Source organism: Ceratotherium simum, chromosome 29 (genome assembly GCF_057802395.1).
Source record: "Ceratotherium simum simum isolate JZ-2026a chromosome 29, ASM5780239v1, whole genome shotgun sequence".
NCBI lineage: Eukaryota > Metazoa > Chordata > Mammalia > Perissodactyla > Rhinocerotidae > Ceratotherium > Ceratotherium simum.
Window position 1 is genome coordinate 6,639,721 of NC_141928.1, and position 24,101 is coordinate 6,663,821.

At 58.3% G+C, this 24,101-nt stretch overlaps 1 protein-coding gene across 4 annotated transcripts in view; it reads right to left on the reverse strand.

Annotated features, from left to right (window-relative positions):
• ASS1 (argininosuccinate synthase 1) overlaps nt 1–23,106 on the reverse strand; it is a 54,805-nt gene extending 31,699 nt beyond the window's left edge. The window contains exons 1-7 of one of the 4 annotated variants that reach the window (XM_087418919.1): nt 23,017–23,106; nt 18,000–18,061; nt 16,007–16,116; nt 14,131–14,199; nt 10,769–10,957; nt 4,522–4,578; nt 2,251–2,325 (exon numbers count right to left, since the gene is read on the reverse strand). In XM_087418919.1, coding sequence (XP_087275045.1) covers nt 2,251–2,325; nt 4,522–4,578; nt 10,769–10,957; nt 14,131–14,199; nt 16,007–16,111 — 495 coding nt within the window. In that variant the 5' untranslated portion in view covers nt 16,112–16,116; nt 18,000–18,061; nt 23,017–23,106. Of the gene's footprint in view, nt 1–2,250; nt 2,326–4,521; nt 4,579–10,768; nt 10,958–14,130; nt 14,200–16,006; nt 16,117–17,999; nt 21,468–23,016 lie in introns of those variants that run through there. The other 3 variants (XM_087418917.1, XM_014782259.2, XM_087418918.1) reach the window with 3 other exon arrangements.
• Between the last annotated feature and the right edge of the window lie 995 nt (nt 23,107–24,101).

Consider the following 24,101-nt stretch of genomic DNA (forward strand, 5'->3'; position numbering starts at 1 on the left):
CTGACAGGGCTCTGCTCTCACTCCCAAGACTGTAAGATTCTAGACGCCTCCTCCAGGGAGCCACTGTGTTTCCCTCATCACCACTTTATTTATTTCAAAATAAATTAGGCTAAAACCCTCTGGGTTCTTTTTTTTCCAACCTTCATCAAGAGACTCGCTTTAAAAGAAACAGCTCACATCTAATCTAGAGTTTGTGTAGTCTTCAATTTAAACCACAGGCAAATGGGAGCACCTCATTTAGAGGCTGCTCAGTGTTGGGGGGCCACTTGTCCCCCCCAGAGTCAAACCCACACGCACCCCCTGTGCTCTCTCCTGGTAGAGCGGGCCCGGTGTGGGGACCAGGGTCCCGTGCAAGACGGGCTGAAATCCCCGCAGAGAGGAAGCCCGGGCTGGGCCCGAGAAAACCAGCCGTCGGGTTCCCTGGAGCCTTGTTTTGGGGGGTAGTTTGGAAACACTCTTGCTTGCCCCTTTCCCGCTGGGCCTCCATCAGAGCAAGGAGAGAAAGGGAGAGAAGGAAGGAGGACCGGGATGGCAGCCCCTGCTCGGCAGGGAGATGCACACAAATGCCAAAAATAGTGACAGTTCTGACCAAAGAGATCTATGTTCCCCTCCCCTCTGTCCTGAGGTCCCCCCAGCCACACACAGGAAACTAAACCACCTTCAATGTGTAGACAGGAGACCACCCTGCTTTGCAGCTCCCCACCTTGTAGGCTGGCTTTTAAAAAAAAATTAATTATGGTGGCAAGATAAGGATGGGGTGGTCCTCAGTGTTTTTCCCTTGGAAGATGGACTTGGGGGGAGACAGAAAGTGAAGTGAGTTCGTGTTTTTCACGGGCCTCCTACAGCACCTTTCTGCCTTGGCGACTTATGGGTCTTGAAAGCAGAGTTTTCAAAGCCCCACTGATTTTCGTCGCAGCTGATTGACATCCTGCCTGGCTCTGAATTTTGGACAAAGCCTCGTTGCTGCTCAGTTATTCTAGTCATTTCCTGGGTGCAGAACCACCGCCTCCCTCCTAGAATGTGCAGACTCCCCAGAATGCAATTCTGATACCAGCCTCCGAGAGAGGGTGGGTGGCTGAAGGACCAGACTCGTCCTTCCGGGGCAAACTTTCTTGTTCAAAAGGTTATTCGAGAGAGAAGCTGCGTGAAGCACCTTGTCCCCACAATCTGGGAAGGAGGACCCCCACGACTCCTGAAACTCGTGTGTGCTGGGAAACCCAGGAGCGGCTTTTGTCTGGGAGTGCAACGGAAACGAAGGGCATCGTACGGCTCAGCCCCGGCCCTCTCTTGAACCACGACTGCAGGCGTGAGGATGTAGACGGGGCGGGGGCTCCGATTCATTATTCTTAAAGATGAAACGTGCTTCATATTCTGTATCAAGGAGACGGAGGGGGAAAAAAGCCTCGCCAACCCAGTTTCCTTAATAGCTCCGCTATTTGAGAATTTGTTTGGCAACATATGGGCCTGCTCTTGTAAACTCCCCTCTTAATAATAAAACAACAGATGGTGGAGGAGATCCTTCCTCCGAGCACTCCAGGTCTTAATGGGCTGCTGGCGGCAGGGGCAGGGCTGTGTCCCCGCGGCGTCCCCTACCACGCGGCACCTCGGCTGCAGCGAGAGCTCGCAGCCAGCCCTGGCGACTGCTATTTAAAAACCTGAGCAATTTTCTGGTGTGTGCACCGCGTTGCTTTCCCCGTCTGATTGATTGAGGCTGTTTGTCAAGGGCTGCCATCACGTCGCTAAAAAGAAAGGTACCCCGGGGTGCAGCTAAGGATCTTGATGCAAAACTTCTAATATGTTTTATTGCAACTTGTACTTCAAAAGGGCTGGCGTGACAAAGGCCTTTGTCTGCCCCTGCCCCTCGGAGCGCCTACCTGTTCCCAGGAGAGCGCTGGGGACAATTAGCAGCCAGGTAATTGAGGAGCAGAGAATGGCCTCGCTCACATCCCCGGCTGTCCAGTGAGTGACACACAGCAGAGGTGGCGGGAGAACGGGAGGCAGAGGGGGTCAGGCGCCCTCTGACTCGAGGGACTGGGGACTCCCCTTGGAGAGGCCCAGCCCAGGCAGGGACCACACCTCTGTGAGGCCGGCCCAGGGGACAGGTGCCACGGGGGGCAGCGCAGGAAGAGATTCAGTCCCCCAGGCATGGGGCTCAGCCCTGGCCTCGTGACACCGGCCCAGACAGCCCCCAGGAGGCAGCCCCGGGTGGGCAGCAGGTAAGGGCTGGGGTGGTGGTGGACTCAGCCATACCTTCGCGTACTCCATCAGATCGCTGCGGCCCTGGAACCGGGTGTAGAACTCGGGCATCCTCCAGGGAGCGATGACCTGGACACGGGGCACAGAGTCAGCCCTGGGAGGGCCCGGCTGCTGGCTTCTCCTGGCCCTTAGGCTGCAGAGCTGGCCTCTCTGTTAAGGGGCCTGTGGCTCCGATGGCCACCATGGGAGTCTCCTGCTGTGTCCCCAGAGGGGATGCAGTCCATGGGGGGTGGGCAGAGGACCCCAACAGTCAGGGGAGGAATGTGGCCTGCCACACTGGGGGCGGCTGTGGAGAGGCCCCAGCTCCATGGTAGAATGGCCATGTCTCCTTGGGCAGGTCCTGCCTCTCTCGGCCTCAGTCTCCCCAACTGAGACCTGAGGGTTTGAACTAAACAGCCCTCCAGTTCCTTGCTAGCACCCTGGTCACAGGGCCAGGACTCCCCTGGGGACTAAGGCACGGTCCCTGGAGCTGCAGCTGCCCGGCCTGGCCCTGCTCTGGGATGGTGGGGCCCGGAGATGATATACGCCCCCACCCACTTCTTCTCTTGCTTCCCTTCCTTCCGCACCTCAGAGCTGCTCTGGGTGGGGAAGGGAGTCAGGTGTCAGAGCCTGACCGAGGGGACCGAGCCCATTCCAGCCTGGGGGTGCCAGGAACAGGTCCCCAAGAGCCCCCACTCAGCCCTGGAGCCAGCCAGGCCCCTGCCTCTGATGGCAACAGCCCAGTTCGGGGGTGGGAGCGTCATCTAGATGGAGAAGTCAGTTTGATTTCTGGGCTGTGGAGTGATGGGGGTGGGGTGGGGGGAGAAGGGCTCCCCCAGCCCTACAACGAGCAGCCCCTGGACCAGGGCACCGGGATCACCCTCTGGCCTCATCCCAGCTCCCAGAGACCAGCTTGGGCCCCTGCCCCCACCCCATCCCAGCCTCTGGGCTTGGCCTCCACAGACAAAGACCCAGAAACCGGACACTCTGGCCCCCCAAGCTGCTGTGGGAACACAGAGAGTAGGGGTCAGGGGAGGGTCCCCACGCCCACCGGCCCGCAGCAAGTCAACAGGCAGCCACTGTCTCAGGGCTTCTCAGCCCCCCGTGTTTGCGGTCAAACTAGATCATCAGAGCTCATTCTGGCTCACCTCCAGGGCACTCGCACCCTGCAAGCAGCTGCTGGCAGGTTAAAGGGACAAAGATGTTCCACTTAAAAGAAAAAAAATGGAAGCCTCTTAGAGCCCCTTGGGGGCTTGGGAGGGGGCACATCTTCTGTAGCTTCACCCGAAGTGGCCTCAAAGGAGTTCAGACTGCCACCTGTGCCGTCCAATATGGCAGCCAGGAGCCACACGTGGCCACCGTGGTCTGACACGTGGCTGGTCCCATCAGGGATGTGCTAGTGTAAAGCATACACTAGATCTTGAAGACTCAGTACAAAAAAAAAAAATGTGAAACATCTTATTAATACTTTTTTATACTGATGACATGTTGAATGACACCATTTTGGATACAGATTCAGTAAAATATATTATTAAAATGATGTCAGTTGTTTTTTATCTTGCTTTGTCTATTGCCTGTGGGGCTTGCACTACATTTCTACTGCTTGGCCTGAGCCCCGTAGGCCTGGAGCGCGGCCCGAGGCCTGCACCAAGTGTGCACTCAGTAAATACTGAGGGAATGAATAAGGGAAGGAATGGACGAATGGAAGGACGGACACAGACCCAGGTCCAAGGTCAGGCTGCAGGGGCAGGGGCAGCAGACACAGGCTGGGCGGTCCTGGTGAGGGCTCTCACACCTGAGTGGCATGCCACAGCGGTTGATTCCCCAAGATCCTGTGATTCCCATCCCAGGGAAGGATCCAAGACGTCGGGGGTCTGGGCTAAGGCAGCCAGCGAGGAGCCAGGGCCTTAGCCAGGTGGCCCTGACCGGGGCCGGGAGGGCTATGAGCAGCCCAGACACCAGCTGACCAGGCCCCAGAACTGTTCCAGCCCGCACCCGGGAAGCCAGATCTGGGAACACGGACATGGGCTGAAGGGCAGCCACGTCTTTCTGTCCACTGCCCCGACCTACCCCAGCCCCGGGGCAGCATCCCTGGGAAGGACAAACAGGGGGAGAGAGGGCTGTGCCCCTGCCGCTGGCTCTCTGTGGGAAAGAGGGGCACCACCCACCAGAGAAGATGCAGGTGCACCCTGCCCCTGCCCTGCGGAAGCTCCCAGAACCCCATGCCCTGCCTCCCAGGAGCCGCAGCCCCTGGCGCCCACCCTGAGGGGAGGAGCAGCATCTTACCTTAATCTGGGGGGCCAGTGAGTAGCAGGTGAGCTCAAACCGGATCTGGTCATTCCCCTGAAACACAGAATCGGTGATTGTCAGGAGCCACGAATGGGGTGGGGGCGCTGGGGGCAGGGGCAGCGCCATGACCTTCGACAGGAAGCCTGAGGGCTGCTTAGACAGGCCCCCTGGGTGGTTCTCCTCTCACACACATGCTCACCTCCAGCCTCACAACCTTCTGAGCTGGGGACTATTACTGGCCCGTTTTAAGGATGAAAACTGGGTTTTCTTGGAGAGGAAACACCGGTTCCTGCCCCAAAAGTGTAGTCAGGACTCAAACCCAGGACCCTGAGTCGGGAGCGGAGCTGTGTGGGCATGCAGGACAGGACACCCCTGTGTCCGTGCCTGTGCTTAGTCGTGACTGTGGGGACTCATGTGTGCACTGGTGTGTGAGCGTGCATGTGGGGCAGGTAGGGGGGTGCAGGGTGCACGTACCTGGGAACACATTGGGGCGTGCACATGGCGTCACGTATGTGCTCACTTCAGGGGGTGCGTGCGTGTGCAGGGCTGCAGGCCCGGCTCCCTGAGACTCCGGGTCCTTCTCCAGGCAGCCCCTGAGCTGCCCACACCTCAGCCTCTTCCTGAAGGTCCCACTGCCTGGCCTCCCCCCTGCCAACCTAGAGACCAAGTTCATGGTGCTTTGACCCCCCAGGTCCATAAAATCGGGACTCCTGTCTCCTCTCTGAGCCTCAGTTTCCCCATCTATATAAGGCTGGTTGGGAGAGGGGGTGGATACAGACTATCACTCAGGGCCCTTTGCTCCTCAGCTCCTCTCTGCACAAACAGGGAAACTGAGAGGCCTGGCCAGGGAAGGGGACGCAGGCACAGAGCCTGGCCTGGTACTGGCCCCCTGCCCACCGCCCTTGCGGGGGTGGTCCGGTCTGTCTGCGCCTGCGTCCTCTCCTGTAAAACGGAGACTCATCTCTCATCTGACACCCCGGGGAGCCGACGACGGGGAAGAGGAAGCAGCAGCCAGCCCAGCCCAGGCCCCGAGAGACAATGGTGGCCAGCGTCCTGCCTGCTCCCATCAGCTCGGCGGCTGGAGAGACTCAAGCGCTGCGGAAATAACAGAGGGGCCTCTCGCCTACTGTGAAAACTGCACGGCGCATCCCGGCAGCCGCAGGAGCAACGTGTTATTTTCCAGAGCCTTGTCAGGCGACGCAGAAACACAGGTTCCAGCCCTCTCCGCAGAGCCGGGAGCCGAGCGGCTGAGGCTGCTCTTCTCCAATACCTCCCGGGGCCACGAGCGGCGCCGGACCAGATCCCCCTCACCCTCCATTCAGTCCCTTTAGTGAGCACCCACTGTGTGCTGGCTGTCACCCCAGAGAGCCACCTGGGGCCAGTGGGATTTTTAACCCTATTTTACAGATGAAGGAAGCGAGGTTCAGAGAGGTGAAGTCATTTGCCCAGGGTCACACAGCCAGCAGGCAACACTCCCATCCTAATAGGTCCCGTTCACGAAACTCGTCTGAGTTCCCTACATAACGAACTCACTGAATCCTTACAGCAGCCCCCTGAGGCAGGTTCTATTATTATGCCCATCTTACGGATGGGGAAACTGAGGCACAAGGCGGTAGCAATTGCCCAAGGACGCATGGCCAGCGCAGCTCTGGAGCAGTGGCAGCCACCATACAAAGCAGACTCATTTTAGATTTGTAAAGCACGTGGAGTTGCATATCCTGGCGGTTCTGTCCCCACGGCTTCATGTTTCCCCCGTTCAACGGCGGCTTTTGCATCCTCGGACAGGCACACAGCGCCGGCACACGCTGCCCTTCCCGACCCGCGTGCAGACACCCATCTGTTTTCTAGCCAGAGACCCTTGCAGAAGCCAAACATGCAGGCTCACTTGGTTCAAACCCTGTCCCAGACAAAAGCCAAGGCCCATCCAGTCCTCCCCTCCCCAACCTCAGGACCCCAACCCCAGGGCAGCCCCTGGCAGCTCCCCGGGGCAGGGGAGGAGGGACGTAGCTGTCACACACACCACGTGTCCACGCGCTGATACACATGCAGGTGTGTGTAAGTGCGGCTGCGGCGCCCACCGGGACTGGAGGAGCTGGCGGGGGGCGGGGGCCGTCCCATCTGCTTCCCGGCTAGCCATACAGATGGCGCCATTTACAAAACTCCTGCCCCCCTGCACCCTTGCCCAAGTCTCAGGCTCATATTTCCAGGCCCCTCTTCCAAAACTGGGGGGGCAGGGAGGAGGCCCTGAGAGGGCCACCCCAGCTTCTGTGCAGCTCTCTGGCGGGGAGGGGTCAGGGGCTGGGGGGACGGGGAGGGTGGAGCCCAGCTCTTCCTCTGCACCGGGAGCTGCCCGGACTGGGCCCCGGGAGGGCGGCTGCCACTCGCCTCCAGGCCTTTGCACAGGCTGTTCCTGCAGCCTGGGGTGCCCTTCCCTCTTCGTGTCACTGCTAACTCTTGCTCCCCCAGACGTCTCAGCATCACGGTCCCCGAGTGCCTGTGCGAGCCCGTCCTGTACCCGCATCCTGGGGCGTGGAGGAGAGCCAGTGCTGGGTAAATACTCCGTGTGTGGAGTGAGTGAACGAATGCATGACGGTGACACCTGTGACGCTGGAACAAGGAGCCCCGAGGCACTGGTTCTCCCCATCGCGCAACTCAGGAGCCAGAAGCTGGGAAAGGCCAGTGGCTGAGTTATCCAAATGGCCAGGACCTCAGGACTGGCCGTGCTGGGATCTTCTCTGCGCCTGTAGGGGACCCCCACCATCTGTGTGCACCTCAGCTCTTTTTCCTCACTGTGAACCCCTTGCAGAAAGTCCTGCCAAGTGTCCTGGGATCTGCCTCTGGAATTGCCAGCCTCCCACGGCCCACCCCACACCGCCCTGGTTCTGCCTTCTGGGGCCACACGGCATCTCGCCGGACGCCCACCTCCTGACATGTGAAGTCAGTGCTGCCCACCCCAGCCAACCAGACCACAAGCCCTGCAGGCGGCCGGCCCCTCCCTCCCCGCCACCTCTCTGGCCCACACTGCATTTCTCTGGACCCACACTGGGCCTCCCCGGTCCCCCAACTCACACCTCCCTGTTCTAGGAAGTTATCTCTGGAGGGTCTTGGGGGCTTCCCCAGGTTCTGTAAATAAGAGGAAACTGAGGCCCAGGAGTATGCCTTGCCCATCCACCCCCAGAGGAGAGGGTAGATCCAGGGTAGCACTGGGACACCTCCCCGCGCCATCCTGGTCCCCTGTGGCCTTCCCACCGCTGGTCTTGGAGGGCCCCAGAGGTGTTTCGGGTCTGATTGTCCCTCTTTTGGACACTGAGTAGTGAACTGCAGGGACATCCCTAAGTCCCAAGGGGCCACAGAAAGGCTGCAGAGGGTGTTCTTCTCAGAACCAAAGCCCTGCAGGACCCAACTTGGGAACAGAGGACGCTGGGTGGCCGTGGCCCCCTCCAGCAGCTTCTCTCCAGGGTCAGCCCCAGAGGCATCAAACCCAAGCCTCTGGTGCCCTCTGGTGGCCAAATGGAACAACGCACACAGCTGCCGCTGGCTATTCCCAGCTGCGTGCGGGGCTAGTGGGGGGAGGTCTCTCCCTGGACCCCAAGAACACCCATTCACTCCATCAGCCCTGAATGCACCCTCCTTAGTCCTGATGGTACTGGCGCAGGGACCTCCTCCAGGCAGGAGCCCTTCCAGATTCCTGATCTGGCCTCGGCTTGAATACCTCCTGGAACAGCGAGCTCACTGCCCAGCTCATCTCATCATGGGCAGATGAGACGGCTCGGAAGCTTCTCTATTCTGTGCTGACATGTATTCTCACTGACCTTTCTCTGCTCGCAGGAGCCTCCAGTAAGTTCTGATAATCGTCCGATTAGGGCACCTCCCTTCCATTGAGGGTTCACCGCGTGCCAGGCCGTGCTGAGCACTTCATTGGAATTATCCTACTCATTGCTCCAGACTGCCCCATGAGCTGGTTCTATTCTATCCCCATTCTACAGACGGGGAAATGACTCATGGGGGTGAAGTCACCCAGCGTGAAAGTGGAGCCAGGATGTGACCACAGCTGTACGAGCCCCTTAGCCCTGAGTCCCGAACCTCTGGGGTCTCCTGCACCCTCTCCTACCGCCCTCGAGTGGAGGGCGCCACGCACATGCCCATCCCTCCCCCTCTGACTTCCCATCATCCTGCTCAAAACGTGCTCAACTGGGCTGTTCGTGAACACCAGGGCCTGTGTGTGTGAGACACACTCGCCAGTCCCCTTCTTCCACAGGAGCCCACCATTTCAGTCCAGAACAACCCCCAACATCCCACTGGGGGAGTCGCTGGCCACCCCCTATCCAGCCTGGGGCCCTCCCACACCTCCTAATCTATTGCCCTCGGGATGAAGCCCAACCCTGTGGCATGGCCACGGCCCAGCCCTGACCCTGATGCCTCTCTCATGGCTACAGCTCCTGCCCCACGCTTCGAGACAGGCCTCTTGTCTCTAGGCCTTTGCACAGGCTGTTCCCTCTGCCTGGCACACTCTTCTCGTGCCCCGTTATTCATTTACCTATACTCATCCTTCAGGGCTGTGCTCTGTAAGACAGCCTTCCTTCAGTCCCTTGCCTGCTGCCCCCACGGTTCCCCTGGCATGGACCCTCCAGCAGCCTCATCATGCGTCCATTCTCCTCCCCCTTGCTGGGACACAGGCTCCCCCAGGGCGGAGAAGGGGACCAAGAAGTTCAACACTGTTGCCATGCCCAGCACGCGCCCAGCCTTTACAGACACCCGGTACCAGCTTGCTGACACAGTGCCCAAGCAAATGAATGAATGGACGCGTGAGCTTTCAAAGACACGAACCACCGCCACCCTGGTGGGCTGGCTGCTTGCAAGGCCACCCTCAAGTCACGGCTCCTCCAACTTAATCTTAGTTGCGAGTGTCCCTACGTCACAACGAGCCAGGGCCTGCTCCTCCCAGCACTGTCACCCAGTGCAGGGGGCCAGTGTCTGGTTAGCACATGTGTGCTGGTGAGGTAGTGAGCTCCCCGTCACTTGGGAGGTTCAGAGTCTGCTGATGTGGGACTGTTAAGCAGCCACCTCCTGTACCAGGCTGTTCGCGTGGTGTCCACCCACTGAACTCATGACTCAAGGTCCTTTACAGTAACCTTGCCTGAGAGTCGTCAGCATTGATAGAGTCTTGTTTCTTGGGCACTGCCACCTCAGGACAGCACGCTGGGGGCCTTCCTGCCTTACACCCCACAGGGTCCTCCATCAGGGTGCGCTGGCACACACGAGGGCCGGGAGTAGGGGTGTGTCATAGGCTGAATTGTGTCCCCCACAGAAGATGAAGCCCTGGCTCCCAGGGTCTCCGAATGTGATCTTACTGGAGGTAGGGTCTGTGCCAGGCAGAGGTAACCAAGTTAAGATGAGGTCACGGGTGGGCCCTCATCCAGTATGGCTGGTGCTCTCATAAAAAGGAGAAGTTTGGACCCAGAAACAGACAGACACAGAGGGAAGAGGGTGTGACGATGCACGGGGAGAAGGCCATGTGCACATGGAGGGTCGGGGTGAAGCACCTACACGCCGAGGGACACCGAGCTACCAGAGCCAGGAGAGGCCTGGAACGGTTCCTTCCCTAGTGCCCGCAGAGGGAGCACGGCCCTGCTGACATCTTGATTTTGGACTTCTGGCCCCCAGAACTGTGAGACGACACATTCCTGGTGTTTAAGCCGCCCAGGCTGTGGTGCTTAGTCACAGCAGCCCTGGGAAACTAAGACGGGGTGTTATCCCCATTCTGCAGATGAAGAAACTGAGGGTCCGGGAGGGGAAGGGCTTCAACCAAGGGCACACAGGTAGGACCTGGCAGAGCTGGGACTCAAACCCCGCTCTGCTAACTCGGGGTTTCCGACCCTTTCCCTACACCACACGGTGACACACGTTCAGTGACCTTGGCCATTGGCAGTGTCCTCAAGCCTCAGCATCAAGTTTGCCAAACAGGGTGACATCACTCCCACTGTGTGTGGAACACACACAGGGGACTCACCGCACACGGAGCTCAGGGTGAGGCTGTCACCCCTGGTACTCACTATCTCTACTATGGTCCCCTTCTTCAGACCGGATAGGCCAGCCTGCTGGCTGCACGCCGGACAGCTGTGGGGGAAACCTACACGCACTCGAGGGCCATCCATCGCCCGGGTGCCTGTGTCCCCCTTCACAGGCTCCTCTGCCTCCTCCTCCCTCCGCCCGGCCCCCGAGTGCCATCCCTCCTCTGCCTCACCTTTCCTGTGGCGCCGTGGGACACGTACTGGGCGCCCTCCCGCTGGGCAATCTCCACCTGTTTGCGGGCGATGCAGGGTCTGGCGAGAGCGGTGCCCAGGAGGTAGCGGTCCTCATACAGGGCGCTGGACTGGATGGCGGGCCAGATGAACTCCTCCACAAACTCCCTGCTCACGTCCTCGATGAACACCTGTGGGCAGAGGGGCCCGTGGGAGGGAGCCTTGGCAAGGACGGGGCCCAGTCGGAAGACAGCCCCAGGGGCTCAAATGGCCTGTGTCTAAGGCAGACACTGCTAATGAATCCTGGCAAGCTGTACCTCCGCTTTTCCTTCTGCATCTGTACAAGACATCACTAATCAATCCAGCACACAGAACTGTTACTCTCCCTCCTGCACTCATGGCAGACATTGCTAATCAATCCTGATACACCATCCAGTTGAAACTACATGTGGTTATTAAACCCCTCCCAGCACAGCATGCTGGGCCTGAGATGAAACTCAGTTGCCACCTAAGATCTAGCGCAGTAGACAGATGTGATCCACAAAAGCCAGTGATGATTTGGTCCTCCAGGGGCAGTTGGTAATATCTGGAGGATGTCACAACTGGCAGGTTGGGTGAGGCGGTTCTTGCCTCTAATGGGTAGAGGCCAGGGATGCTGCTAAACATCCTGCAATGCACAGGACAGCCAGCCACACGTCCATTGTGCTGAGTCTGAGAAACCCTGATGGTTGGATGAGGAATGGTTTTCAAAATGTAGACCTACGGGGGTCCCCAAGACCCTTTCCGGGGGACTCTGAGTGAAAACATTTTTTGTAAGGATATTCAGCCTTATGTGCCTTTTTCACTGTGTGGACATTCACACTGAATATGCAAAAGCAATGATGGGTGAAAGGGCTGGCGCCTCAGCAACAGTGAGGGCAGAGGCACCAAACTGCGCATTGCACTTCTGTTCTTCACGCCTCGCTTCCACAACGCCAATTCTCTTAAGAATGGTCTTGAAGAAGCAGTAAAAATGATTACGACTGTTAAATCTCAACCCTTAAGTACAAAATGTGAAATACACAAGAAATACTTCTGCTGCATTCCAAGGTGAGTTGCAAGCTGAACCAGCCACTTTTTTCATAGAACGTTTTTTATACTTGGAAGAAGGACTGACAGACAAAACGTGGTCCTTCAGACTTGGGTTTTTGGCCAATAGTTTTACAAAAATGAATGAAGTGACCCTGCCACTTCCAGGGAAATCCGAGTATTTGTTGCCAATGATAAAATTCAAGCTTTCCAGCAAAAATCAGAATTACGGAAAACTTGTATCTGACACTGTGAGCTCGACAGCTTCCTAACACTTCTGATGTGAGTAGTGGTGATACTGACAAATGTGATGTTTCGATATTTTATCAGGAAACGTATCAACATTTGGAAGATCTATATAACTCAATGAGACAATGTTTTTCAAATGACCAACGCATGATGTTACACAATCTTGCGTGGGAAAAAGATCCACTCAAAGTGTAAGATGGACCAGTGGACTTTTTTTCTTTTTCTTTTTTTTTCTTGAGGGAGATTGGCGCTGAGCTAACATCTGTGCCCATCTTCCTCTATTATGTATGTGGGATGCTGCCACAGCATGGCTTGATGAGCAGTGTGTACGTCCACACCCGGGATCCGAACCCGAGAACCCAGGCCACCGAAGCGAAGTATGTGAACTTAACCACTACACCAACGGGACGGCCCTGGACCAGTGGATTTTAATGCATGAAAAACTCATTGCTGTAGTTTCAGATTCCCCATCACACTGATCTTTCAAGAAACTCTCACTTGTTGAGCTTGGTGTAGTAAAAAATGTCCCCAACTATCTGAAAAGGCTATAAAAATATTCCTCTTGCTTCCAGTGGTACATCTGTAAGGCCCAATTTCCTTCCTAATTTCAACCCCAACAACACATCATAGATCAGATGCAGAAACGGCTGTGAGAATCCCTCTGTCTTCTGTTAAACCAGACATTAAAGAGCTTTGCAAAAATGTCAACCAATGCCACTCTCACGAAATATTTCTGCTTTGGAAACTAGTTATTTTTCATAAGTAAAAATGTTACTTATGTTAACATGTACTGTTTTTAATATTTTTTAATGAATTAATATTTTTAAAATTTCGGCTTTTATTTCTAACGTGACAGTGTCGATAGACGTAATTCACAGGAGCTCTCTGGGGCCCTCAATAATTTTTTAGAGTGTAAAGGGGTCAGAAGATTCTTTGTACCATTTCTGCAACTTCCTGTGAGCCTATAGCTATTTCAAAAGAAAATGATTTTTTTTTAAAAAATGAAGCAAATGAAAGAAAATGAAAATGAAAAGAAAAGCAATGGGAACCACTTCTGAATGTTATATGCAAGAAAATAAGCATAAAAAATTCCAAATAAATAAGAGGGTAGTGGAGGCCTGAGTGCAAAAAAATTTGAGAGCTGCTTCTCTGGAGCTGTGAACTGAGGCCGGTTCTTCACACAAAAACCCCCCTCGTGTGTTGCCCGAGACTCCACTCACATCTCCAACACCCAGCGATTCTTACCCCACTTTCCGGTCTCTAGCTCAGACAACTCCTCTCCGAGACTCGAGGGGACACGCCCCTGAGGAGGGACATCCAGGTTTAGGCCTGTGGCCAGTGATGTGACGTGGGGTCGTGGGTGCTCACTCCGTCACACGTTCATTTTAACATGCTAATTGAGCCTTCCTGTGGGCCAGGCTCGTGTCTCAGGTTCTGGGAACCCTGCATAAGCGCCTTTTAGAGGGAACTGGTTCTGACTGGACAGGTGGGCTGGTGGCCTTTCACACCATTCCTGCCACGTCTCCTGCCAACTCCCCTAAGTGAAGGGGCACGGTGCCAGGGACTTCCCCACGGGAGCAGCTCACACTTTCACTGTGAGCCCCTGTGAGCAGGGGCCATGCTGGCCCCGTTAACCACATGGGCCCCAGACCCAGCACAGGGCCTGCCTGCCACAGGATTCGATGCTCAATCAACGCACGGGACTCAGCTGGAGTTTTCTGGTTCTGTTGAATGGATGGAAGGATAGGTGGATGGACAGAGAGATAAAGGAGGGATGGGCAGATGGATGGATGGAGGGATGGGTGGGGATGAGATAGAAGGATGAGGAGGGGGGAGGTGGGCTGGCTGGGCGGAAGACTGGCTGGGGAGGCAGGAAGACGATGGCATTCACTGAAAGCAGGAGGAATTGATCTCATACTCCCGGAATCCAGAGGACAGATTGGAAGGGGTGCAGGGGACACGGAGCTCTGGGACAGGAACACCCACTGCTGCCGCCACCATGTCAAAACCCCACTTCCAGCCCCAAATCTTGCATCCTACTTTGTACCTTTTTGGCCCCGAGCTTCAGCGCCTTCTTCCTGGCTTCCTCGAAGTCTTCCTTCTGGCCGATGTTGGCCTGAGGAGCAGAAGCAGAGGCCCAATCAGTGCAGGGGGCAGAAAAATGAGCGGGAGAAGGATGTCAGCCTCCCACCCCCGGGGTGAGCTCTGGACAAGCACCGTCCACCCACAACAGCCCCCAAACGGAGGTGGTTTCCACTGGAGGGGCCAAGGTAACAGGGAAAAGGAGACCGCGTACAAATCAGGGTGGGAGAAGCTGAGATACTTCCAGGAGCTGACACTCGGAGCTGCCTGGGCGACTGGGAAGCCGCCTGTGTGGGTGGAAGGACTGGCTGAGCCCGGCCCTTTGTACCCTGGCTGCTGGGACGCAACACGAGCTGTCACTGCCTTGAAGGTCCGAGGCTTCCTTGAACCCATCTATCTCTTCTCCCAATCTCCCCCAAAGCCCGGCTTGTTCGGGACTGCCCAACCCCCAGCTCGCCTCCCCAGCCAAGTGCAGCGCCGTCCCAAGACACCTGGTTCCGCGGCCCCCTGTCTAGACACTGACCTGTTTTCTGCTGGCTGCTCTCTGGCCTGCTGCCCAGAACCTGGCCTGGCACTCTGCTCCTCGGACTCTGGAATCTCCCCAGAGCCTAGCTGCAGGTGCCTTTCTGAGATTTAAATCGGCCCGGGGTCTGGACCACTCGATGAACACACCGCGGGCTCTTTGCATCCACTCAAGGCTGTGCCCTCACCCACCAGGTGACTGTGAGCCAGGCACTTGCCCTCCCTGGGCCTCACCCTCCACCTGAATGACAAGGGGACGGGGAGCTGTTCTGTATGGTATATTGACTGTAACAGCCAACAAACCACGCTTGGCAACAGCTGAACTTTTGTGTCCAGAGTGCCATCCTCACTTCCTCTGGAAACAGAACCTTCCTTCCTGAGGTCTCTTTCCACAGGGATGGAAAGAAGCAAATCACGTGTCCTGTTCACTGCAGGGGCAGGCCGATGACCCAAGCATAGCCAGTCAGAGCCCTCCAAGACACAGCCTTGGTGACCATGGTGGGCAGTGACTCAGGCCAATGAGAATACTCCTGGGCCCTCCTGTCAGAGTCACTGGGGGAAGCCAAGAATGAAGCCAAGTAGCGACGAAGACAGATCTGGATAAGCACCTGGATCCAGCCTTGCCCGAAGCCATCCCACCCCTAGACTTCTAAGTTACATGAGCCAAGAACTGTCTTGTTTTTCGGTTTTTTTGCTTGAGCTGGTATGAGTTGGCTTTCTAGAATTTGCTACCAGGAGTCCTGAATAGCACAGCCACATGGAGAAACATTCAGAGGCTACATCCAGGTTCATGAGAAATGGAGCCGCTTTGATTAGGGATTCAGCCATGGATGCTGAATGGGGGAGTGGCATCATACCTAACCTATGACCTATGGCCTGTGACCTATTTGCCATCCCAGAACTAGGTGACCTCCAAGGTCTCTTCCAGCCCAACCACGGCAGGATTCTACAATCTTTGCTGAATTATTGGGGGCTGACAAAGGACTTCTGGAAAGGAGAAGACTGTCTGTCCCTCTCGGCCCTCAGCAGGCCCAAGCCAACGGCCGGCTCCAGGCTGGCTGGCCCAGCAGCACTGCCAAGCCCTCCAGTCACCCGGATGAGAGCCGGCCTCCTCCGTGCTCTGGGGGGCGTCTCGGACTTGGGGACATCAAGGACGCTCATTTTACAGATGAAGAAAGTGACAGTACAATAAGAAGCATTTTCCTACAGTTCAGGCTTAGAAAGGGGAAGCCCGGCTTGGACGAGTGACAAAGAGCAGTAGGGCCGGCTGGAGTGACAGCAGGACAACAGAAAAACAGACACACCGGGCGCCTCCTCACCAGGTAGGCAACGACGTCATAGCCTTGTTCCTTCAGCCACACGAGAATGCAGGAGGTGTCCAGGCCGCCACTGTAGGCCAGAACCACGGAGCCTTTGCCGGACATCTCGTCTGGAGGGAGTTCAAGAACGCGAGTGACCCAGAGCCAGCCCCCGCCGCCAGCTCCCTCCTGGCTGTCCCTCAGCCCCACCTTGGACAAGCTGCCACCGGGGGGCTGGGAATAGGATGTTCACCCGTTGCCAGCTGAGGAGCTGTTTCTTCGTGCAGCCACACCCCCGCCACCCCAGGGAACTCTGACCCCGCACACGCGTGCACACCCACACACCATGCTGGGGCCTGGGACTGCTGACAGCAGAGTTTGGGGCTGGCAGGGGGTAGGCATGTCTTGGAGACAATTCCCCACAAGCTGGAGAGGGTGCCTGAGGCTGAGCTGTTTGAAGCAAGGCCGGGATGTGAAGGATGAACGGCTCAGAGGGGCCTCGGTCCTGGGCCTCTGGCAGCCCGGACATCCCCAATCAGAACCGCCCTCTGCTAAGCTCGGTCAGTGCCAGGCATGGCCCCGGGGGCTTCGCGTGGATCACCCTGCACCCCCGCTCTGGCCCCCATGCAGAAGGTGTGTCATGCCCACTGGGGAGGCAGAGACAGGCTCAGAGAGGTCAGCAGCTGGCTCGAGGTCACAGAGCATGTGTCTGTGTCTGGCTCCAGAACTTGGGCTCTTCCCAGCATGCAATGTTGCCTCCCACCTGCAGGTGGAATAGGATGCTTGGGGCAGAGCCCCCACCCCCTGTGTCTCTCCCACCCGGGGCCTCCAGGAGCCTTCACACTGGGATTTCAGGCTCTTCTCAAACGCAAGCACCTCTGTGCCGAAAAACACAGGAGACCTGAGCACCCCAGTGAAGACAGCTCTGAACATGCTCAGTTGGAAGGAGCTCAGAGACCAACTCCTCCAGGGCACAGATGGAGAAACTGAGGCCCAGAGAGGAGAGAGGTAGGCAGAGGCACAATACCTCTCTGTAACCAGGGGGTACAGATGACAGATCTCTCTGCAGCGGGGACAGATGTACCATTTCCACTCTATCCCTCTCCTCAGCTACACTGAAGCTTCCAGAAGGCACCAGGGCCTCCTGTCTCCTTGCCTTTGCAGCCGTTCTTCCTTCTGTCCAGCAGGCTCCTGTGTACTGAACCCTCAGGCTGCATTAGGGCTTGCCCTGCCTCCCCCAGCACTCTCCACGTGGCCCTGAGAGCAGACGCTATTATTACACCCACTTTGCTGAGGAGGAAACTGAGGGTCAGAGAGGCGAGTCACTTGCTTGAGGTCATAAGGTCGGCAGGCGGCAGGGCCAGATTTGGACCCAGGCCATCTGGTTCCAGCCTCCGCGGGCATGGCCCCGGCACCCCACATTTACAGGGGCATGCTTCTGTCTGGTGGGGGCGTGTACAGGGGAGTCTCACCAAGGTCAGGGCCTGTACTGAACACTAGTGGGGAAGGCCATGGACACCCCTCCACAGATCCACGGGAGCCCAGATGGGGCACCCGGCCACCACCACGGCAATGACGCGGGCTCCTGTGTACTGGAAACTCCCCATGTGCCTGGAGGTTCAGAGGGGTGAAGCGCTGTCCCCTCACCCAACCCTGTGCAGCAGAGCCCGACTGTGACGAGAACACACCCCCTCTGTGTAGCCCCCGAGGCCTCCCAGGCCTGCCCACCGGCCAGCCCCGAGGCTCACATGCCTTTCTGCCCTTTGGACTTGGAAAGCGAAACACTTCCTGGAACAGCGAGGGCGGGGGCCGGTTCTGACGGATGCCCACAAGTCTCCCCTCCACTGGGCATTCAGCCACCTGCCAGGCCCTGCCCCTGGGCTGTGGGTGACTCACCAGACCTTGACTCTGGGGCAGCAGACAGCGCCTATGGCAACCACAGCCAGGCAACAGGCCCTCAAGGATGGAGGGAAGGAGGTGGGAGAGAGGCAGAAGGACTTGAGGTAGGAAGTACCTAGGATTGCAGGTGCGGGTTCCCGGCTTCCAGAATCCGTCTTCAGGGCTTGGCGAACCACTCTGCGAAAGCAGAATCTGCTCAGCTGCCAGGCACGGCAGCCCGGGTGATAGCAGTGGCATCGAGCCTGGCCTTTCCAGCCGCCAGAATCCTCTTTGAGAAACCTCGCTGAGCAGGAGATTCGGGGAGGCCCAGGAGCCCCAGAGCCAGCCTCCTGGCCCAGGAAGCACTCGGAGTGTGTGTTCCCAGCCCTGTGTGTGTGTGCGCGCACGCGCGTGTGTGTGTGCATAAGTGCTCACACAATGGTGCTGGCGGTGTGCTGGCGTGGGGCGAGTAACCTGTTGCATATTTTTTAAACAGCTCTATTGAGTTCTAAGTGACATATAATAAACTGCCTATATTTAGAGCACCCAGTTCGGTGAGTCCCGGCAGGTGTCTACACCTGTGAACCAGCCCCACCACCACCATAATGAGCACATCCATCATGTGCTGAGCCCTCCCATTTGTGTTGTTCCCATTTTAGAGACAGAGAAACTGAGGCTCGGGTTAAAGAACTTGCTCAAGGCCTTGCTTGGCTGGTAAGTAGCAGAGCCAGGATTCCAGCCCAGATCAGCTGGGCTCCGTAAGCCACTGCTCGTGGGTACAAGGTGCAGGGAAGGGAAGTGCTGGGCCAAGGTGTGGTCTGGGAAGCCGCAGGTGGCTCAGACACCCTGGGGTGGGCTCGAGAAGGGACAGATGATGTGGCCCCAAGAGTCACCCAGCTCTTGGAATCACTCCTGCTCTGCCACCTCCCAAAGGGACCTGGAGCCAAGAGGGTGGGCACCGGAGTGGGGGTGGAGCAGACCACCTGCACCTGCCCTGCTCTGCCTCAGTGATCCCCCGTGCCTCGTACGTGGCCCATCATAGCACACGTCATGCTGTGCTCTAAGTGTGCACCCCCGATTGTGAGCTCTGTGGGGACAAGGACCATCTCGCGTTGCCTTGCATGTGGCAGGCGCTCAGAACAATGCTGCTGATTCTATTGTCTAGAAGTCAGTTCCTCACCTATAAAAAGAGAGGATTAAAATCCCCTGCAGGTCTGGAATTCCACGCATGCTCTCATCCAGACACTAGCGAGCCCCTCCTGCCTGGCAGGCTGTGTGCACGTGCGCCCACGGAGGACCTCAGCCTCCGGGTCTGAGCGGTGTGAAAGAATGCATGCACCTGGGAGTGTGTACCTGAGAGAGTGAACGTGTGTGCACGCCTGCACGTGTGTGCCTGCATGCACGCACATGTGTGGGTGTGTTTGGGCCTGTGTGTGCACCGAGATTACCAGGGCAAGCGGGCTGGGAAAATGATGCAATCTGACACTGGCGTTGCTCCTGCCCTCTCAGCATCTGGTGAAGCTCCCTCCTCCCTCAGCCAGCAAGGCCCCTGGGCTGGGTGATGAGGCTGAGCCTGTGCAAAACCAAGCTGAGGCCTCCAACTGGGGGAGGAAGAGACAGGGAGAGGAGAAGAAACAGCAGCCACAGGCCAGGGAGTGAGGACTCACTACAGGCAAAGCACAGTGGCCGGCTCCTGCAGCCCTGAGCTGCGTAAGCTGCTCACCTGCAAAATGGGGGCAGGCGAGCACAGCCCGTCCCGCAGAGGGCGACTGCGAGGATTCCGTGAGATGCTGCGGGAGCCGGGCAGCAAGCCTGTGCCCACTAACCTCTCGTTACCACGGCCGTGGCGGACCCTGGGCAAGTCCCTCACTCTCCAGGCCTTGATCTCACCACCCACACCACAATCTGAAAGGCCCTCCGCTTCTGACACCCCTGGACACCGGGCGGCCTGCCTAGCGGAGATGTCCAGCAGATCCTGGCTGTACTCAGCCTCCCTGAGTCCCAGCCTCGCCCCCACCCCCTCCAGGAAGGGACCAGGGCAGGTTTCCCCAGCTCCCAGTGCCAGCCCAGCCACCCTTCACCGGAAGAGGGACACCTGGGGGGAGGGAAGAAGGGGCCTCATGCCAAGATGCCTGCCAGCCCGGCCTTAGCTGGCAAGGCAGGGGACATTCTCCGTGGCCCCAGCCGGAGCCATCCTGCCAGCTTCCCGTGAATGCACCAGGCCAGCCCGGGCACTTGCTCAACACCAAGAAAATTCACACGGCTCTAAAAGGTCAAAGCTGGGACGATGACAAGAGCAGATACTATGTCCAGTGCCACACGTGCGTCATTTCAAGGTGGAGACTGTTATGACCACCATTTACAGATGATGAATCTGAGGCTCAGAAAGTGAAGTGACTTGCCCAGGTCACAAGCTAGGGGACAGCAGAGCTGGGACTGAAACCCAGGCTGACTGCACACGGCCTGCTCTTTACCGCTCTGTGCCCTATACTCCAGCCTCCAGGAGACCACAGACTGTGTCCCCTCACCTTACACGCCTTCCAGAAGACAAAGCCCCCAACGAGTCATCACCCATCAGTATTCTGCTTCTCTGTACGTCAGGGCTACAGCCAGTGAATGTTCCTCTGGAACCCCTCCCTGACATTCTAACTCAGCTGAGCTGAGTCCATCACAGCTTTGAAAAACCCTGGCTCCACCTCGGCAATAGAATTCTCCTGAATTTGGGGCTTCCTCATTCTAGGACTGCAGCCCCAGACAAGGGGACTGCCGCTCCCCCCCTTGTCCAATAGAGCTAGGATGCAATTCCACATTTTGACCAGGAGGTGCCGCTGTAACATTTGCTTGACAGCGTCGGCTCACGTCGTCTGCTTGTTTTTGGTGAGAGACAGAAAGGAGAGGGATTTCCTTCCCGACAGACAGATGAGGAAGCTGAGGGCAAGAGGCTGGCCCTGGGCTACACATTGTGGACTCCTGGGGCCTAAGAATCATAACAGGAACACTGGCTCTCTTGGGGGCACCAGCACTCCAGCAAGCTTCCTCCACCCAAGGTTAGGGGTCATTCCTGTGTCTGCCTTGGCTTAGAGAGGGTGAGTCTCTAGTTTCAGTGTCAATACCCTGAGGCAGGTGGTAGGGAGACTACTAGATCTCACCAAGCCCTGCTGACAGACACTCAGACTCTCTCCTAAGAGCATTTGCTTATGGAGGAAAGGGTGCATTCACCATTTGTTTATTCTACTACTAATATTGAAATGCCTATGGGTGCCTGGCTTGTCCCAAGTCTGGGGGGGATCCTGCCCCACAGGAGGGAGCCAAGGCCTGGAAGATCAACTTTGCCAGTGTTACAGTAGAAATTAGAGCCTTGGACCCTGAATTCCAGCGAGGTTATCTCTTTGCATATGAGTGCCCACGGGCAAGGCTCTCACTTTAGGGGCTGTGTGCCCAGAGCTCTGAGGAAGGAGCTGGCTGTCCTGGCTTGCCCCCAGGGACCCAGGGGGCGAAGATGAAAGGGGGCATGGCAGGTGGAGTGCTTGCACAGCAGGTGAGTCTGGGCCTGGCCCCCCACAAGGAGTCAGGCTCCAGGGGCCCGGAGCCAGGGAAAGCCGTTACCAGCAGAGCCAGCTGACCCCACAAGCCCAGAGCAGGCAGGCAGTTAATGGGGGCACATGGGAGACTCAGAGAGCTCAGACTGCTGAGTGGGGGCCCACCTCCCCCACCCACCCCGTGCCTGGCCTGCAGCCACTCATTAACTACCACTGAGCAGAGCCAGAATTACTTCTCAGCACAGAGCACAGGACAGGATCCCACCCCACCCCCAGGCCCCCCAGCACTGGGTCTGAGGGAGTTTAGAATGGAGACGCCTACAGTTTCTGTCCATCATCAAAATTCCTGTCCCCCCTACCCCCCCACCCCAGAACCTAAGGTAGGAGGCCTGTCTCCTGCTCTACGTCCCTGGTGAGCAACTCTCCAGACACAGCAGGTGAATGGACCGGAGCACCGCGCACGGCTCTCAACAGTCTACAGAGACCTGCACAGCCTTACTGTTTCCTGACCTCGAGCCTGCGCCGGGATGGCAGACGGAGAAACTGAGGCCCGGAAAGCTGGGAGGCTGACCCCAGGCCTCACCCGGTTGTGCCTGCCTTCCAGGCTGCGGTCTGCTGGCCTCCAGGACCCGCCCTCTCCTGTCACCAGCCGCGGGCTGGGAGGGGAGGGATCAAGGCCCGGGGCCCATTTGGTCCCTCCCGGGGGAAAGGACGGGTTTGTTGCTGCCGGCGATGTGCAGCCAGACCGCGATGCTCCGGAGGCGGCGCGCTCACTTCGAAGAGGGACGCGGAGGTGGCCTCGGGTCACTGGGACTTCCTCAGCGAGCCCCAGCGCAGGAGACAAGAGCTTCCTCCATTGCACAATGACCACCCCCCCCTCCGCCCTGTAGGGCGCAGCCGCCACAGGGGCCAAAGGCAACAGCAGCCCGAACAGACGTTTCCTGCGGAGCAGCCCCTCCTACGGCCCGGCGCCCGCGAGGCCACCGGCCCCACCTGGGCGGGGAGCGCAAAGCCCTTTCAGGAGGCAGAGCCCGCGACTGACGCCCCTCAGCGGAGGGAGCCCAGCCACACCCAAGACACTGGGGCGGGTGGCCCGGGCCAGGAGCCCACGTGCCGGGGGAAACTGAGGCTCGGGGCTGTGGGAGGGGCCGTTACGCCCAAGAGTACCGGAGGCGTGGCAGAGGGGGGGTTGGAACTCTGGTTTCACGCAGAGAAAAAGAGGCGGAGACAGAGACGGGGTGGGGGTAGAGGGGCGAGGGAATCGGGAACCCCTACCCTCTCCTGACTCCCAAGGTCTCCATTTGGGGGGTTCGCGGCACAGAGGAAGCTGGGTCAGGGAAGGAAAACCCAGAAAGGTCCTCGGCCCACAAAGGGGGCAAATAACCCAACAGACCCCCGGACTCGCGCCTCGGCCCCATCCCGGCGCCCCGAGGAACCCAGGAATCCGGCCGCCAGGCGTCTGAGCAGCAGGCGCCCGGGCGTCCGTCCTCTGCCCGAGCCCACGGGTCCCCTCCGCCTCCTCGGCTCGCTCTCGGTGGGATCCGGGGAGAGGGTGTCCTAGGCTGGGGAGTGGGAAGGGGACCCTGGGCCTCTCCCGGGCCGGGGGCTCCTTACCGCGACACAGGCGGCGGCGGCAGGCAGCGGAGCAGGGCTAGTTGCGGCCGGCCTCCGGGATTATAAACCCAGGGCCTGGGGCAGGGCCGGGGACCCGGGACACGTGGGGGACGCGCGCGACGGGCCCCGCCCCCGGGCCCGGCCCCCTAGCGGAGCCGCTCAGCGTTCGCGGCCACCTGCGGGTGGGCGGGGCCCGGCTCGCCCTCCCTTCTTGCCCCTCCCCCTTTCCCTCGTCCTCCCCTCCCCTGTCCCTCCTCCAGTCCTCCACGCTCCTGCCTCCCTTCTGGTGCCGGCACAGCCTCCCGAGGGCGCACGGTGCGGGTGCACGCGGCGCGAGTCTCCCCGCCGTGGCCCGGGGGCCGGCGGCTCCTAGGGCTCGGCGGTGGCTGGAACCCGCGCGACTGGCGGGGTCACCGCAGCCGTCCTGCCAGAGACTTGCCGCCTGGCCCTTGGGGAGCGGTCAAGCGCTTTGAGGTGGGAGTGGGGATAAAAGTTCCTTAGGTGCGGTGAGTTTCCTGCATACTTTTGTCTCGTGGTGGCCTTTCTGCTGCCCTCAATGCTCCTCCCTTACCCCCAGTAGTCCCGGTGAGCTGGAACCCATGGTACCATGAGAAAAACGAAGCGGAGGTGGCACTAGAAGGTCGAGGTTTCATCCTCAGTCCTGGGCTGGCTCCTGGCTGTCTCCCCAGAGCCTGGCACCTGACCAGACTCCCGAGGGCGCCCAGTAAATAGTGAATACGAGACTGGCCGACTGCTAACCCATTGGGCAGGGAAAGTTGAGGTTCACAGAGGCGAAGCTTCTTGCAAAAAGAAACAGGGAGTTGTGGCCCCCGTCTGGCCTTCAGAAGCTTCTGTGCCTCAGAAGTTTCCCAGCCTGGTTTACAGGCCCCAGATCACCAGTCACTGCAACCACAACCCAGTAAAACAGCAGGTCCCAACAGGTCCAGGGCAATGCCGGAGTGAGGACTCACCCAGAGGGCAGCTTCCCAAGTCCTCCCAGCCCTGAACCCCCAGGAGGTGGGAGCCCAGGCCTGGCGGCACTACTGGGTGTGCCACTCAGCCATCGTGGAAAAAAGTGGGAGGAT